The sequence below is a fragment of the Simochromis diagramma genome, unplaced genomic scaffold (assembly GCF_900408965.1).
Source record: "Simochromis diagramma unplaced genomic scaffold, fSimDia1.1 OVJJ01000313.1, whole genome shotgun sequence".
NCBI classification, from domain to species: Eukaryota; Metazoa; Chordata; class Actinopteri; order Cichliformes; family Cichlidae; genus Simochromis; species Simochromis diagramma.
This window is the reverse complement of record NW_024387372.1, coordinates 1,649,551-1,665,858: the sequence shown is the minus strand read 5'-3', so window position 1 is coordinate 1,665,858 and position 16,308 is coordinate 1,649,551. Positions and strand designations below refer to the sequence as shown.

The following is a 16,308-nucleotide window of genomic DNA, read 5'->3' as shown; positions in this document are numbered from 1 at the left end:
AGTTTGTTTTGGAGGTTTTGGGCTTTTCCCATATAGACAGTGTATCATCTGCTGCAGTCTTAACTGTACCCTCCCCTCACACAGCCCAGTTTTTCACACACAAAAATACCTACTAGACAAATAAGTTGAGGAGAAACAACGTTGTCTGCAAATGTGGTGACATTAAACAGATTTAAAACATTTTCCTCCCGTATCGTTCATTTCACGAGTCAGTATAACTGCTACTCTCAAACACCTCTATGATTGTATCACTTACATGCGTCTCCTATAGAGTCACAAATAGAGAAATGGGTAGAGAGAGATTATATTGAGAGTTCAGAGGAGCTGAAACAATAGATATGAAATGACTAAAATAAGGACCAACCTTGAAAATTATTCCTTTTTTTTGCTTTTTAAATTTAGATGATAGTGGGTGCAGTGATGTTACGTTATATACAAAGATTGTTTGTTTATTGATATCAAAAATCTAATTAACAACCAGTTAATATGCAGCTAACAACAGAAAAAGGAAAAATGTTTACAAAACTGTCTTAATTCAATTTTGACATATAATTCAGGTAAGTAAGTTTAATACTTAAGACCGGGGTTAAAGTTTAAGTCTGAGCCACATGTGCCTGCCATGTACTGGATAAATATGTGATCTTCTGAAGTCATGGAAAAAAGCCGTGTGTTTAGCATAGAGTACTTTTTCAGGCAGTACTTTTGATCCTCCCTCTTCATGGAAATTTAGATGCATTGATATTTTGCAGTCGGGTGAATATTGACAGCTGATGTCACGGCCTCCGCTCAGCTCAGGGCTCCAGCACACACTGATTACATGGACCGAGAACTGCAAGGTCACTGTAAACACTGCATGTAGCTCTGCAGGACTTATCAGTGCTACATCCAATATAACAACGTCCTAGGCCTGCAGTGTCCGTTTAAAGAGGCTAAATATGTGGTCATCTTTACTCCAGAAAGATAAACATACGTGAGAGGATTAATGATGCCCGGGCTCACAGTTCTGGTGTTGTGAAAGGCTTCGAGACGCCTAAAAGCATCTGTCATGTTAAAACCCATCCATGCAGCTGTGTACAGCTGCTTTTGTCAGATAGTGTGTGTCAATTCAGTGACTTCCCCGAGTACACTTTCATGTAGTATACAATGTACACTATGCTGTTACTGTGTAGTAATGTGAATTTTAACACTGTAGCGTTATCTCAGATCAGAGTTGTGCTGCAGGTCTGTGTACCTCAACCATGAATTATTACCCAAAGCAAAGCCTAAATGTTTGACACATGAGAAGTTTTTCTTTTAACCTTTCACACATCTGTGACCAAAAGAAACAATAATCACACATTATGTTGTTTGTCTCAGCCACAGTGACAGTATGACTGTTCATGAATAAAAGCTTTCATTACTAAATGGATGGATTTCATGTCAGGTCTTTGCCAAAAAGCTGGTGTCTTTCTCCACCTGGATTGACCACACACGTTGGGCTCGCAACACTTGGGCCATGACCGCCATTTTCATCCTAACCATGGCTGACATAATGGACATGGTGAGCTCCTCATTTGTTTTTAACATCTAGGCTAAATGCACCTTTTTGCCAGTAAGCAGGTGAATTATGTTAAAACTAGAGCCAATACAACATAAAAACTCTGGAGCTTATTGTGGGGGGACAGATATTGCAAATTTGAATAACGGTAAAGCTGATGGCTTTGTGCCTGTCTGCTGTGTAGCTTAGTTGTGTGCCTCAGGTCCCAGACTCAGACACCACCACAGTGGCCCCCTCCTCCTCGTTGTCCACCGTGTCCAGCCTTGAAGGTTGCCTGAACAATCCCAAATATTACAGCTACGTTGCTGTGCTGGCACTGATGGCCACCACAATGCTGGTTCAGGTCAGTCACATGGTTAAGCTTACCCTGATGCTGCTCATCACAGTGGCCACGGGCGTCGTTAACATCTACAGCTGGAAGGACATCTTTGACCACTATGACATGGCCCGCTTCCACGACTACAGGTGAACCAGAAAACACCCAGTATGATCTGTATGAAGCAAGCGTGTGTGTGTGCGCGTGTGTGTGTGTGTGTGTGTGTGCGTGTGTGTGTGTGTGTGTGTGTGCGTGTGTGTTTGTGTGTGCGTAGTGCGTGTGTGTTTGTGTGTGTGTGTGTGTGTGTGTGTGTGTGCGCGTGTGTGCGTGTGTTTGTGTGTGGGTGTGCGTGTGTGTGCGTGTGTGTGCGTGCGCGTGTGTGTGTATTCAAGTCTCAGTTTCATGTCAGTGTGTTTTATGCAGAAGATAATTCCACTTTGTCTCCAGCCCATTTTCCCAATTTTGGGCCACTTTGTGGACTCCAACTGGTGTTTGAGAAATTTGCAATATGTATATAAATAACGCAGTCAGCTGTTCCAGTATAAAACAGCTTGCTCTGCCATTAGTGGGTTCAGGCTCTTATTCTGATATGTGCCTGTTACGTTACCCTGTCCCTGTGACAGCAGGCACAGGCCCCAGCAGTGGGGCATGGATGTTACCTTCCTTGTACTCGTGCTAGGGTAACATAGGAGCGTTTGTCTAGAGCTCCAGTGTGTCTACAGGTCTTGGAACAACATTTTCTTGTGGAAAATACACAGAAGAAATGTTCAGACTGTTGTTGTTTCCCTGTTGTGTTTTTGGCAGGTCATACCTGGTCCCATCTAAATTCGCGATGACAGTTATGATCTTCATTATGATGGTTAGCTTCTATTACTTCTCCAGACATGTAAGTTAAGCTTGTCTATTGTCTTTACTAAAGTAAAGGAAATGCTTTATGTAGTGTTGTATTGTGTAGTACTGCGCCATAGTATCTGTAGTTCTTTGTCATGTTTACTGGTAAATACTTCAGCTCCAAGCCCATAAATATTATTGAAGATCATTTTATGGTAATTGGACACAATGCACAGCTGATACTTTTTTAAATGATTTTTTATCCCTAAAACCAGCAGTGTCTAAGAGTAAGAAGAACTTTGTTGATCCCAGAGGGAAGTTCAGGTCTGACGTAGCTCATCTGGTGTTTGCATGAGCGTTGAAAAACCTGCTGCGTGTGGGTCTGTGGGTCGTCAGGAGTCATGATGATAACAAATGAGAGAACATTGTAACTACTTTGTTTGTTAATACTTTTGACAGCAGTTGAAATGATGAAGTAGTAGTATTAATACAAATAAAATTAAGCATAATCACAAAAATAAGAATGGATATACTGACTTATACAAGACGAACGGGAACCAAGGCGACTCAGGACCTTTTGGCGCTCGCATTACCAAATCAGGCAGAGCTCTACCCAGTCTGTGGCCTGTCTGTCAGGTGGATGTCTTTACTCATACTTCTGGTAGAGTCTCACACCAAAGCAGTGGCTGGATCATGTTAAATGCACTAGAAAAATCCACGAATTAGATCTAAGCTCTTAGGTGGCACAAGGCTAGTCTCTTCATCACATGTTGATGCGTCGGCAACTGGTTGATAGTCAGTTAGCTCCCATCATCTTTGCTACAAGATTTAGACAGGATGTTTTCCATAATGCCGGTGTCTTCTCCTGTTTCGTAGTCTGCTTGTAAATGTGACACAGGCTCACAAAGCGCTGGCTGGTCCTTTTATTTGAATACATGTCAGAAGCAAAATAGTTTTATATTACAGCGTTATGACTTCATGGCAGTTTTTCCCCTGCAGTTTGCTAATGTGCAACATTTTAGCATTTCATTGCTCGCAGTTGGCTATTGCTAACATGAGAACCTGTTGGCACCTGAAGGTGGAGAAGCTTGCCCGTACCCTTTTCCTCTGGAAGATTGAGGTTCATGAGCAAAAGGAGAAGGTGTATGAGATGCGGCGCTGGAACGAAGCGCTGGTGACCAACATGCTGCCTGAACATGTGGCTCGACACTTCCTAGGATCCAAGAAAAGGGACGAGGTAAGAGGCTCGCTGATAACACATCCTTAACTCACTGTGACTGTCAGAAGTCTTTTCTGTCCACACTAATGATCCGTTCTGTTCCAGGAGCTGTACAGCCAGTCATATGACGAGATCGGAGTCATGTTCGCTTCTATCCCCAACTTCTCTGACTTTTACACAGAGGAGAGCATCAATAATGGAGGCATCGAATGCTTGCGCTTTCTCAACGAGATCATCTCAGACTTTGACAGTGTAAGGAACCTTTTTTCCTCAGTGTCATACAGGTTTGATTTCTTCAAGAAATCAGATCAGGTCAGTTCTATCTCTACTGCTCTGGGACTTTAGTCTCAGATTATTTCATGACACATAGTTGAAAATACTACTTATTGACCTTATCCTGCCCATCGCTTTACTATTATGGAAGAGGTTAAAGCCACATGTGGAGCTTTTGGCTTTCATTGGGGTCGTCACAAAACATATTACAGATAGCATTTTAACTATGATATGTATGTGCTGTAATATTTGTAATGCATGCTTTTAGAGCAGGGGTCAGCAACCTTTCTGATGATGAGTGCATCTAACATTTCCTCAGAGGTCAGTGTGCCATATGACTGCATTAGCAATAAATGTAATAACGCTCTATATGAACAGTTACTCACTATATAGAACAACGTTATAGGATTATATTTGTTCACAGATGTTTGCAGCTGTCAGCGAATAGTTATCAGCTATTTAGAAACAAAAAAACACTTTTTATCCATAACAGCAAATGAACTGTACAACAGAAAATGCAAATGCTATTTATGGTCTCCTCACAACAATGATAAGAAAAATAAACTGGGCCAATATGACATGTTTGTTAATACAGAGACACACGTGTTAATGTGATCTCTGGTCTCCCACTCAGAGACACAGGTCTCCCAGTGTCCAGCGTTCAGACCTGAGGACTCATGTGAGAGAAAATCTGCTCACACAGACATGTAGAGCCAAACACTGTCAATAAGGCCTCTGCAATGTTCTGAAGACAGTTAAACCTGTCAGGTAGTGACGTCCAGCAGGTGAACATGCAGCTCCATGAACACGCACAGCTGTGGATTCCAGCTGCGCTCGTAGTTCTGCAAACTTTGACCCCACAGAGTCGAGCTGTTCAGTTCAATCAGCTGCATTTCGATGTCCTCTGTGTCGAGCCAGTTAATGCGAGACAAATCCAGCTGCTCATTAAAGCTTTTAACACCAGGATCCTTTTCTAAAGCAGCTGACAGCTGGTAACTGTGCAGGGGCAGATCTAGCAAAGTGTTGCCAGGGGGCCAGGTAGGGCATTAACAGGGAGAGGGGGGCACAAAGAAATACTTTCTTATTCTCATTTAAAATGTCTCGCTGTTATTAAATAATTATCTGAATCTTACAACAAAAGTTTTTATCTGATGTAAAATGTATAGAAATGTAAAGAAATGCGCTTTATATAGTAAGGTAGACCCTACAAAAATACATACAGACAGAAACCCAACAATCATATGACCTCCTATGAGCAAGCACTTTGGCGACAGTGGGAAGGAAAAACTCCCTTTTAACAGGAAGAAACCTCCAGCAGAACCAGGCTCAGGGAGGGGCGGGGCCATCTGCTGTGATTGGTTGGGGTGAGAGAAGGAAGACAGGATAAAGACATGCAGTGGAAGAGAGACAGAGGTTAATAACAGATATGATTCAATGCAGAGAGGTCTGTTAACACCCAGTGCATCATGGGAATCCCCCAGCAGCCTACACATATTGCAGCATAACTAATACAGGTGGGGTTGTGGTGGAGGTGAGTTAGAAAGTGGCTTGGAGATGACCGCCAACTTTAACCAAGCCAAATTGGTTTACATAACGTGACCTTAAACAAATCAATGTGTATAAATGAGCAGAGAAAGCAGACATTGAAATCAGAAATATATCTCAAATATCTGTGAGCTCGCTGACGTTCTGCAGTGATTCCAGCTGTGATTCGTGCACTAGAAAGAGTCGTGGATGAAAAAGACACAAGAACCATAAAAGTTTCTGTACATTAGTTTAAATCTGATTTTACTTGAAGTCTCTAATTATGACTTGGATGGTGATCAGACCACATCTACATGTTGTCATTGCAGAAATCGTTTAATTCCCAAACGTTCATGTTTTCTTTCAGCAGACCCCTGACGGTACAGTAATATTGAAAACAGTTACAAACACCTCGATATGTCCGTTTTGTGGTGAGATGAAGTTGAAATGTAAGTTGCTCAGATGGCCAGGGTGCAGTGCTTTTTAAAAATGGTTGAAGCATGTTTGTCTGTGCTTTCATTGTCAGTAACACAACCTCCCACTTGTCTCCATGTCAGCTGCTGGATGAGCCTCAGTTTCGCTGCATTACAAAAATCAAGACTATTGGCAGCACATACATGGCAGCGTCAGGTGTCACCCCGGACGTCAGCAACGGTTACAACTCCATCAAGGTCAGTATGGTCACATGACTTCTTCAGCTTCAGTGTGTGTCATGGCTGACAGAGCCAACATCAGCTCTCATAGGAACACAATTGCATGTTGTCAAAGGAGCTTGCAAAGAAAAGCATCTGGACTTCTTTAAGTTGCTTGAAGACGTTTCACCTCTCATCCGAGAAGCTTCTTCAGTTCTAAGGTCAAATGGTGGAGAGTCCCAGATATAAACCTAGTGGGAGTTTCCCCCCCCACAGACGGACAAAAGGACCCCCTGATGATCCTCTAATCGCCTGAGCCAAGGTGTGAAACTGGGTGTGGGTCCCAATCAGCCAGAGTTTTGGGTGAGTTCATTGTGAAACCTGGCCCCACCTTATCATGTGATTTGATCTGAGGTCAGATGGCCCAGGATGTAAGTGGGCGTTAAGGCCTTAACGCCCACTTACATCCTGATAAGGTGGGGCCAGGCTTCACAATGAGCTCACCCGAAACCCTGGCTGATTGTGACCCACAATCGTAAACTGATCGGTTCTTCTGTTGCGCTTAACTACTGCAACTGATCACACACAGCACTTTACACAACTCGCCTCATTCACCCATTCACACTCCAAACTGGGGTCAGTAGCTTTTCCAAGGATATTAGTCATGCAGACTGGAGCAGATGGGCATCAAACCATCATCCTTCTGATAAGCAGGTGACCTGCTCCACCCCCTGAGCTACAAAGTTTAAATGAGCTAAGGCTTTGGGTTTTTTTGTGGGCCACATTCTACATATACGTAGAATTTGTGTTCATTTTAGGCATTTTGAGTAGTGAGTCAGTATTTACATCAGGGGTGTCCAACTCCAGGCCTCGAGGGCCGGTGTCCTGCAGGTGTTAGATCTCACCCTGGGTCAGCACTCCTGAATCACATGATGAGCTCATTACCAGGCCTCTGGAGAACTTCAGCACATGTCGGGGAGGTCATTCAGCCATTTAGATCAGCTGTGTTGGATCAAGGACACGTCTAAACCCTGCAGGACACCGGCCCGCGAGGCCTGGATTGGACACATTAAACATAAGAACACCATTTTATTTGCACCCGTTGAAATCCTTGTTTTAGGATTCAATGCTCAAGTTTAGGCCATTTGGCTGGTCAAATCAGGTCACATTACAATGTGATTTGACCAATCCCACACAGAGATGTGACCTTTTATTTTCCTGTTGAAAGCCTCGTTTTAAGGTTCAACGGTTTTATTTTCGAGTTTTGGGTGAGAGTGAGGCGCTGACAGAACGAGTTAGTGATAGTTTAATGCTGAGGTGAGAGGTTTATACAAGCATTAATGTTAATATCATTATAAATACAAGCACAACAGAGAATGATGAAAAATTAAAGGCTGAATTTAATAGCCTAAGAAAATGGACTCACGTGACTGAACTGCTTGGTGGTTCAAAGTTCGTCACCAGGAAAAAAGACGCTCACTCCCAGTTATCTGCTTGGTTGTTTTTACACAGAAGAACCCAAATCAATAATCCAGATTTATAATACAGTAAAGAGCTGTTTACAAAGTGAAACATTTAACCAAGCAAAAAACTGAATTTGCTTTTGCCTGACAGAAGGAAGAGCTGTCGGACACCGAGCGCTGGCAGCACCTGGCAGACCTCGCAGACTTTGCGCTGGCCATGAAGGTTACACTTATGAACATCAACTACCAATCATTCAACAATTTCATGCTGCGCATCGGTACGTCCTAATCTTAAGACGGTTGAAGGGTTGCATGTTAGGTGTGTTACTGTGCAGGTCTGTCAAAGATATGTTATCTCTCTTATGGTCAGTGGATTCAAACCATGTAGGAACAAAACACAACAAATAGTTGACATCAGGAGCAAAGCTGAACTTGCAGACTTCATCTTGTACATGTTGTGTTCATGCTGTATAGCATTCATTCACTTAGCATTACCGTAGTTTTAAATGAGTAATTAGCATCTCCAGTGTATTTATTTTTTGTTAAAACGAAGACTATTAGAAACATTACAAAAGGGATTTTGACCCAGAAGGAATCATGTCTAAAACATGAACTGAGTGTTGGCAAAAAAGGAGAAATCACAGCCACCAGTCCCACATGGACATATGACCTTTTATTTTTATCTAAATGTTCTCCAGTGAATTATCAGGGAGCATGCAGACTACCAGAGCATTCTTCTGTTACTCTGCGTCGCAGACAAACTTCATCATGGGTTTGATCTTTGAGTTGGAATCATCCTGAACTAAAATGAGATCTTTGCTTTCGATTGTGACACTTGAATTAACTTTAAAATATAACTTTGAGTATAACTTTCATACACTATGCCCTGACCAGGGAGAGACCTGGTCTGTTAGAAAACGTTTACTTCTGATTGTAAATAAGACAGACAGTGAGCAGCATGTCAGAGAGGCTGAGGTTGTGGTGGAGAGGACGTTCTTGCTCCTGCAGGCTTCACTGTCTTATAGAGTCTCAAGTGTCATGGAACAGTCAACGAAAGATTCAATAAGCAGCCTCGAAAACATTAGATGGAAAACTACATTTATATCATGTTGTAAAATTGTAACAAAATACAGCATAACTAAGGGGAGGATTCAGGGTCACCTGGTCCAGCCCTAACTATATGCTTTAGCGAAAAGGAAAGTTTGAAGCCTAATCTTGAAAGTAGAGATAGTGTCTGTCTCCTGAATCCAAACTGGAAGCTGGTTCCACAGAAGAGGGGCCTGAAAACTGAAGGCTCTGCCTCCCATTCTACTTTTAAATACTCTAGGAACAACAAGTAGGCCTGCAGAGCGAGAGCGAAGTGCTCTAATAGGGTGATATGGTACTACAAGGTCATTAAGATAAGATGGGGCCTGATTATTTAAGACCTTGTATGTGAGGAGCAGGATTTTGAATTCTGGATTTAACAGGAAGCCAAAACAGAAGAAATCTGCTCTCTCTTTCTAGTCCCTGTCAGGACTCTTGCTGCAGCATTTTGGATCAGCTGAAGGCTTTTCAGGGAGTTTTTAGGACTTCCTGATAATAATGAATTACAACGAAGATGTTTTTCTAAAATTGCTGTAACTAAGTTTAAGGTTATAATTCCTCCACTGTTATCTTATTCAATGCCATGTGTCCACACAGTGCAGAGCAGCTACAGGACCTAACCTCTACTTCCAGAGTCCCATTTTCTTGTTAATAGTGTTACATCCTCGCTGCACATGTCACTCTTCTGGGGAACCAGCTTCCAGTTTGGATATGGGAGACATATGGCCTCTATACTTTAAAATGTAAGCTCAAAACTTTCTTTTTTGATGAAGCTTATTCTTGGCCCTTCCTTAGTTATGCTGCTGGGGGCATAATACACTCTGTGTGTCTTTGTCCTGTCCTGCTGCCTTCATCCCTGAGCCACGTTCTACTGGAGGGTTTTAAAAGAGGGTTTCTTCTTCCAGTTGTCACCACATGTTTGGTCATATGAGGGTGTCTGATTGGGGTTTTCTTGTTATTATTGCCGAGTGTTTACCGTACATAAAAGTGCTTTGAGGCAACTTTTCTTGTGATTTGGTGCTAAATAAACAGACTGAAGTGAATTAAAATGAAAGTCAACACGTTGCATATTTCAACACTCTCTCTTAGGTCTAAATAAGGGAGGGGTGCTAGCTGGAGTGATTGGTGCTCGCAAACCCCACTTTGACATCTGGGGCAACACTGTCAACGTGGCAAGCCGCATGGAGTCCACAGGTGTGATGGGCAACATCCAGGTACTGCTTCACTTCAGACTTCTGCTTTATCTTATTTAAATAACCTCCAAAGAGATTATTGTAGAGAGGAGATAAGATAAATAGTGTAAAGTTTCTTTTAAGCAGTTTTAAGATCACAGCAAAAAGTATCTGTTGTGCTATGAGGAAGACTTCCCATCTGGCATCTGAGGCAGAGTAACCAGCTCAGCCGCTGGTTGTATACAGATGTGATCTAGCACTATACCGTTCTTCCCAGGAAACATCTTTCTGATTCCTCCACCAGCGACATGACCCTGGGCAACTGAGGGGGCACGATTATGACAGCTTGGCCTATGGCACGGTCGTGTGTTGAGACTTCTGTTTGGCCTGGATGCTTCAATCTTCCACTGGTGATGATGTTACTTTGTCCAGAAACCACCTGCAGCAGTGAGGCGTCCTGCTGCCCCACGAGCAGCAGAGTTGATGTAATGGATCAGCAGTATCCAATGATGCGCAGCCAAGAGGTTTCACATTAAGGATCCCTTCTACCGCACTGAGTGCCATGCGGTGACTTACTCAGGAACAATGTGACCCTCAGGATGATTGGAGCGCAGACTTACCTTATTTCCCTCTCACAGGTTCATCAGAAATGTGTGTGGTGGATTAGTATGGAAGGTAATCTTCTGATTTACAAGATGCACCTGAAGAATGGGCTATATGGTGGAGAAAGCCTCCTGCAACTCTCGAGACCTGCCTCAGAAATTGGATCTATGATTTGAATATACATTGAATGGTGTTCTCGACAGGAGACACAAGGCCAGGAGGAAAGCGTCTGAGCACAGAGTCAACAGCAAATCAAGGTGTGCAGATCTGATGATTAGGCACTTAAAGATTATCCCTCTGAGGCGCTCATGTCAAGCAGTCAGCTCCAGTTGGACAGAATACAGGTTTGTGGACGTGGAGTCTCTCTGTGAGCAGATCAGCCACTGCAGCGAGGACAGGTGTGTTGGTTGGGAGGGCCAGTGCTCTGAGGTTTGTTGCTATAACATGGGGGCCCAGCAGCAGGCTGGTGAAAGATCATGAAGCTGCTTCCCCCTTGTGATGCCGTTATCCAGGTTTTCCACTGGTATGATATATTTCCACTGGGGAGAACTGGTGAGCTCCTGGATTTCAGCACAAATGGAAGACCTTTTAACAGGACTCAGACCGCAACTAACCCAGCGCAGTAGTGGATTCAGTCCATGGTGCTTTGCAGCGGTAGAGCAAGCTCAGTTTGCAGAGTAGTCTGAACAGCTCTGAGCTCCAAACGAAGCATGAACAATTTCTTCTGAGGAGCTACCTGGGATCTGGCCGTCAGGAAAGTGTCAGTTGTGGCAATCCGTGTCCTTGTGTAAGCTACAGCCACAGCTGCTGTGGTGCACATGATGGTGTGGAATGTACCAGTATCCAGTCAAACCATTCCCCCTCCTCTGGAGTCAACTTCACCACAGATTTCTCCAGTTTGTGGAGCTCCTGGTTGTATGTCTGTGACCTTCTGGAGTCCTTCCATAATCACAGCTCACTGGCTATTGATCCACGACAGCTTCTTGAGGTGCTTTCAGCTGAGGTGGCATATTTCTGAAAGGGAGGATGTCAAGCTGCCACAGCCTTTCCACGTTTTTGTAAAGCTATGTTGTCTGTGTGAGTAAGGCCGAGTGTAACCATCTATCAGCTTACTGTCGTAGACTACTGTGGGTTGCTGCAGTGCCAAACCCAGCTTGGTGCAGACTGCTTCTGGCCCTCCAGGCCACAGATCACTGGCCAAACACGAATAATAAGGTGAGGGTGATCTGATCCGATCATAGGTCTCACCCAGCTGAGACCTTTAAGGGGAAGTCGTAGGTGGTTCTTCTCAGTTGTTTCCACTGGGCAGGATTGTTTAGCTAGGGCTAGTTGTTGTGCTGTGAATGACTTCGATATTTAATGCCTCACCTTTGGCTTTGCTTTGGTGAACATATCCAGGGATATCCTCCATTCAGCTGTAGGACTTACTGTCGCGATGGTTTATTGGGCCACAGCCTTGTCTGTCTGGGCAGGGCAAGGAACTTCATGGGAGCAGACAATTTTCTCTCCAACCTGTCGTCCAGCATTGCAGAGGTCTGCATCTATGATGAGCGTGATGGTCAGCATAGATGACACTGGATCCAGCATTCATGGTAAGAATATTAGGGTTTTGTTCTTTAGCCTTGGCAAGGCAGGTAGTGCAAGGAGGCGTTGCTCACCACAGGTGCTGCTGGGTTTCTTGAGCATGCAGCAACATGTTTACCGTCACATCTCCAACATTCGTATCTCTGATCCAGTCCACCACAGTGGCCACGTCTAGCCTGGAGAAATCCTTGGATCCTCTCAAGTAATGCTCCTCACAATAGGGATCGAAACACTCTCTCTTCTTCTGTAACACGAGCCTTAGAAGATGGATGGGCCACATGTGGTAGTGGCTAATAAACTACCTGTGTTCTTGGTTTGACAGTGCCTACTGACTTTCCTCTCCAGTGATGTAAGTGCAAATAGCCTTGGTTGGGGCAGTATTCCCAAAGTTATGGGGTGGCTGTTGCTCAGGAGGTAGAGTGGGTCATCTACTAATCGGAAGGTTGGTAGTTCAATCCCTGGCTGCTCCAGTCTGCATTCCATATACCCTTGGACAAGATAGTAACCCGAAGTTTCTCTACGATGCATCCATCGGAGTCTGAATGTGTGTGAATGTTAGATAGAAAGCACTTATGTAAAAAACCATTTACAAGTTTGGTAAGTAGTCGGTCTACATGGGATCCACGTTGGAGTTACCTCTCTGCTATTCCGTTGACAGTAGTTAGCATTCCCACAGGACAGACCCAAGCTTCAAAAGCTTGAGAGTCCCCCTGCCTTTCTGGGTGGTGTGCACAGGACGGCACTGAGTTCGCTTGTACTCCTGTCCGAGAGCCCTCAGCACACTGATATATGCAGTTGGGTCACAAATGTATCGTTTAGCACACTTGATAACTTCAGGTGAGCTAATAAGATCTTGTAATCCTCGGATAAATGCTTATGAGGATCAAGAACATCACTCAGTCCTTTCTGTAGCAGGGCTAAGCTGCTCTCCTTCCCAGAGCTGAAACCAGTAAGATACTTCTAACATGCTGGGTTAGAAACTCTAATGACTAGCTGCTGGTGGCACACGTGACTGAGACTGGTGGCACAGGCTTAATGAATCATGATAAGATCTACTGGGCAAAAGAGGGGGGTGGTCTGGTTGAAGTGTTCCAGGTAGCCCACATACCTGTGCTGGCTGCAATAACTCTGGGTACAAGAGCTGGAGCAGGTCTGGATGCAGGTGTAAGAAGATAGTCAGGATGTGGTGACGCGACTCTGGCGACAGATGCCGATGCATCCATATCGGCTGTCGGTGACCAAACATAACCAGTGGAGCTTTTGAATGTGCAGCTTTGAATTGTGTCCCCTTTGACGCCATCAACATGGCCCTTCACTTCATCCTGCAGCATCTGGACTCCCCAGGAACCTACGCCAGGATCCTGTTTGTGGACTTCAGCTCTGCCTTCAACACCATCCTTCCAGACCATCTCCGAGGCAAGCTTTCCCAGATGAATGTGCCTGATCCCATCTGCCGGTGGATCACTGACTTCCTGACGGACAGGAAGCAGCATGTGAGGCTGGGAAAGAATGTCTCGGACTCTCGGACCATCAGCACCGGCTCCCCTCAGGGCTGTGTTCTTTCTCCCCTGCTCTTCTCCCTGTATACCAACTGCTGCACCTCCACCCACCAGTCTGTCAAGCTAATCAAGTTTGCAGATGACACCACCGTTATTGGACTCATCTCGGACGGGGATGAGTCTGCCTACAGGAGGGAGGTTGAACGTCTGGTGTCTGGTGCAGCCACAACAACCTGGTGCTGAATGCCCAGAAGACAGTGGAGATTATTGTGGACTTCAGGAAGCACACAGCTCCACTCCCCCCCATCATCCTGTACTGACACCCCCATCACCTCTGTGGACTCATTCCGCTTCCTGGGTACCACCATCACTCAGGACCTGAAGTGGGAGCCCACCATCACCTCCGTCATCAAGAAAGCCCAGCAGAGGATGTACTTCCTGAGGCAGCTGAAGAAATTCAACCTGCCAACACGGACGATGATGCAATTCTACACTGCAATCATCGAGTCCATCCTCACCTCCTCCATCACCGTGTGGTACGCTGGAGCCACTATCAGGGACAAACAGAGACTGCAGCGTGTTGTGCGCTCTGCTGAGAAGGTGATTGGCTGCAGACTCCCATCTCTGCAGGACCTGTACACCTCCAGGACACTGGGGCGTGCAGCTCGGATCTCAGCTGACCCTTCTCACCCTGGACACAGTCTGTTTGACCTGCTCCCCTCAGGCAGGAGGCTCCGGTCCATTCGCACCAGAACCTCTCGCCATAAGAACAGTTTCTTCCCCTCTGCTGTTGGACACATGAACAATAACCATATGACTGTCCCCGCCACTAACACATGACCCTACGCTGTGTTCACTGCATCATTCCATGTTTGCACTGATCACCACCTGCACTCATGTATATATCATGTATATATCTATCTACGTAGCACTTTTAATTCTTATTCTTACTTTTATTTTTTCATGTCTATTTAAGCTTAATTTATGACAGTATGTTTGCACTGAAGCACCGCAGCAATTTCCTAATGTTGTAAACCTGCTCAACATTTGGCAATAAAACCCTTTCTGATTCTGATTCTTTGTTTCCCCAACTGTACAAAGCAATGAGACATACTTTTGTACTCTGTGTGTTTCCCTCAGGTAGTGGAGGACTGCTACAACATCCTGAAGGAGTATGGCTTCCGCTTCGTGAGAAGAGGGCCCATCTTTGTGAAGGGGAAAGGAGAGCTGCTCACTTATTTTCTGAAGGGAAGAGACAAACAAGGCTCATTTATCAATGGCTCCTCTGTCACTCTGCCACATCAGGTGGTGGATAGTTGAGGACTTATCTCTATCCCACACACTCATGCACTCATCGGTCATAGGCTGTGTGAAGAGTCGTGCAGGGGAAAGAAGTGAATTGTTTTAAAGTCCTGGGAAACCTGAAACTATAACTGAACCGAAGCCTAATTCATTTACAAACTTCATAAACATGAACTGGTGTATTCTCTGTCTGTACAGAAAGATGTACAGATGCCAGAAGAGTCTGTATTTGATTTTGAAGATGATTTCAGTTTAGCAGTATATATTTAAATCAAGATGTTCGAATAAATTGAGAAGATTAGAAGCTGAGGGCACCAAACAGATAGGAGATTAAAGGGAAACCTGATTCTTTGACTGTGACACTGAGGGGACTGATCGATGATGCTGTCAAGGTTTGAAGTTCTTACTTCTTAAATAAGGAGTTACATGGAAATTCATAATATTGGGTTAAACAGGTTAAACAGGTTAAACAGAACTCTTGCTTTGGACGGATACTGCAGAACAAATTATTCATCATTTGGAAGTTTTTTTTTTTTTCTTTTTGTCCTCGTGTCACCCTTCCTGAAACCATAGGCACAGAAACATTTACCAAAAGGAGACTTTAGTGTAATGAAACACCCAGTAACACACCACACGGGTCAAATCTGTGCAGATATGTTTTATAAACCACTCCGTTTGATGACAAATGCACTTGTAGCTTAAAATGAATCCAACTACTGAATATACAGATAGTAAAGTATTACAGTGTTACCTCAGACACACAGCTAATACTACTGACGTGATTTCTCTGCATTATTAGATTTGATCCCAACTCTGCCAACAAGAGCTCAAACTGGCCCATTAACTTCCTGGGTGGCTGTAGCTCAGGAGGTAGAGCAGGTCCTCTACTAATCACGAGGTTCACCGTTTGCTCCCTGCCTGCTGTAATCTTCATTGGGCAAGATACTAACCCCAAATTGCTCTCCAGTGCATCCATTGGCATGTGAACATTAAATAAAAAGCACATAAGCATAAAAAACGTGCTGGAGCACGAGGTATAAAACGAGTCCCTTTACCATCCTGCACAGCTTTCACTCCTGGATCAGGCCATGAAGCTCTCCCTGCTGCTACCTTCTGTTGAATCATAGTTTCTTTGTTTCCTCATTTAGAAACATCAGGACCAGGACCTGTCTCTGCTTCAGCACTTAAACCGATGCATTTAAGAAGCACTCCCCTTTAGCAAACCATGGTATGTGTAAATGTTCGACATGTGCAAAGGAAGTGTTGC

General features: G+C 44.3%; 1 protein-coding gene across 6 annotated transcripts in view; it reads left to right on the top strand.

Annotated features, from left to right (window-relative positions):
* Positions 1–15,740, top strand: part of adcy3a (adenylate cyclase 3a) — a 58,212-nt gene extending 42,472 nt beyond the window's left edge. For 4 of the 6 annotated variants that reach the window (XM_040008429.1, XM_040008426.1, XM_040008427.1 and 1 more), the window contains exons 13-21: positions 1,424–1,540; positions 1,722–2,002; positions 2,658–2,739; positions 3,763–3,921; positions 4,009–4,155; positions 6,258–6,371; positions 7,947–8,073; positions 9,971–10,095; positions 14,880–15,740. In XM_040008429.1, coding sequence (XP_039864363.1) covers positions 1,424–1,540; positions 1,722–2,002; positions 2,658–2,739; positions 3,763–3,921; positions 4,009–4,155; positions 6,258–6,371; positions 7,947–8,073; positions 9,971–10,095; positions 14,880–15,059 — 1,332 coding nt within the window. In that variant the 3' untranslated portion in view covers positions 15,060–15,740. Of the gene's footprint in view, positions 1–1,423; positions 1,541–1,721; positions 2,003–2,657; positions 2,740–3,762; positions 3,922–4,008; positions 4,156–6,070; positions 6,150–6,257; positions 6,372–7,946; positions 8,074–9,970; positions 10,096–10,330; positions 13,547–14,879 lie in introns of those variants that run through there. The other 2 variants (XM_040008430.1, XM_040008431.1) reach the window with 2 other exon arrangements.
* The last annotated feature ends 568 nt before the right edge of the window (positions 15,741–16,308 follow it).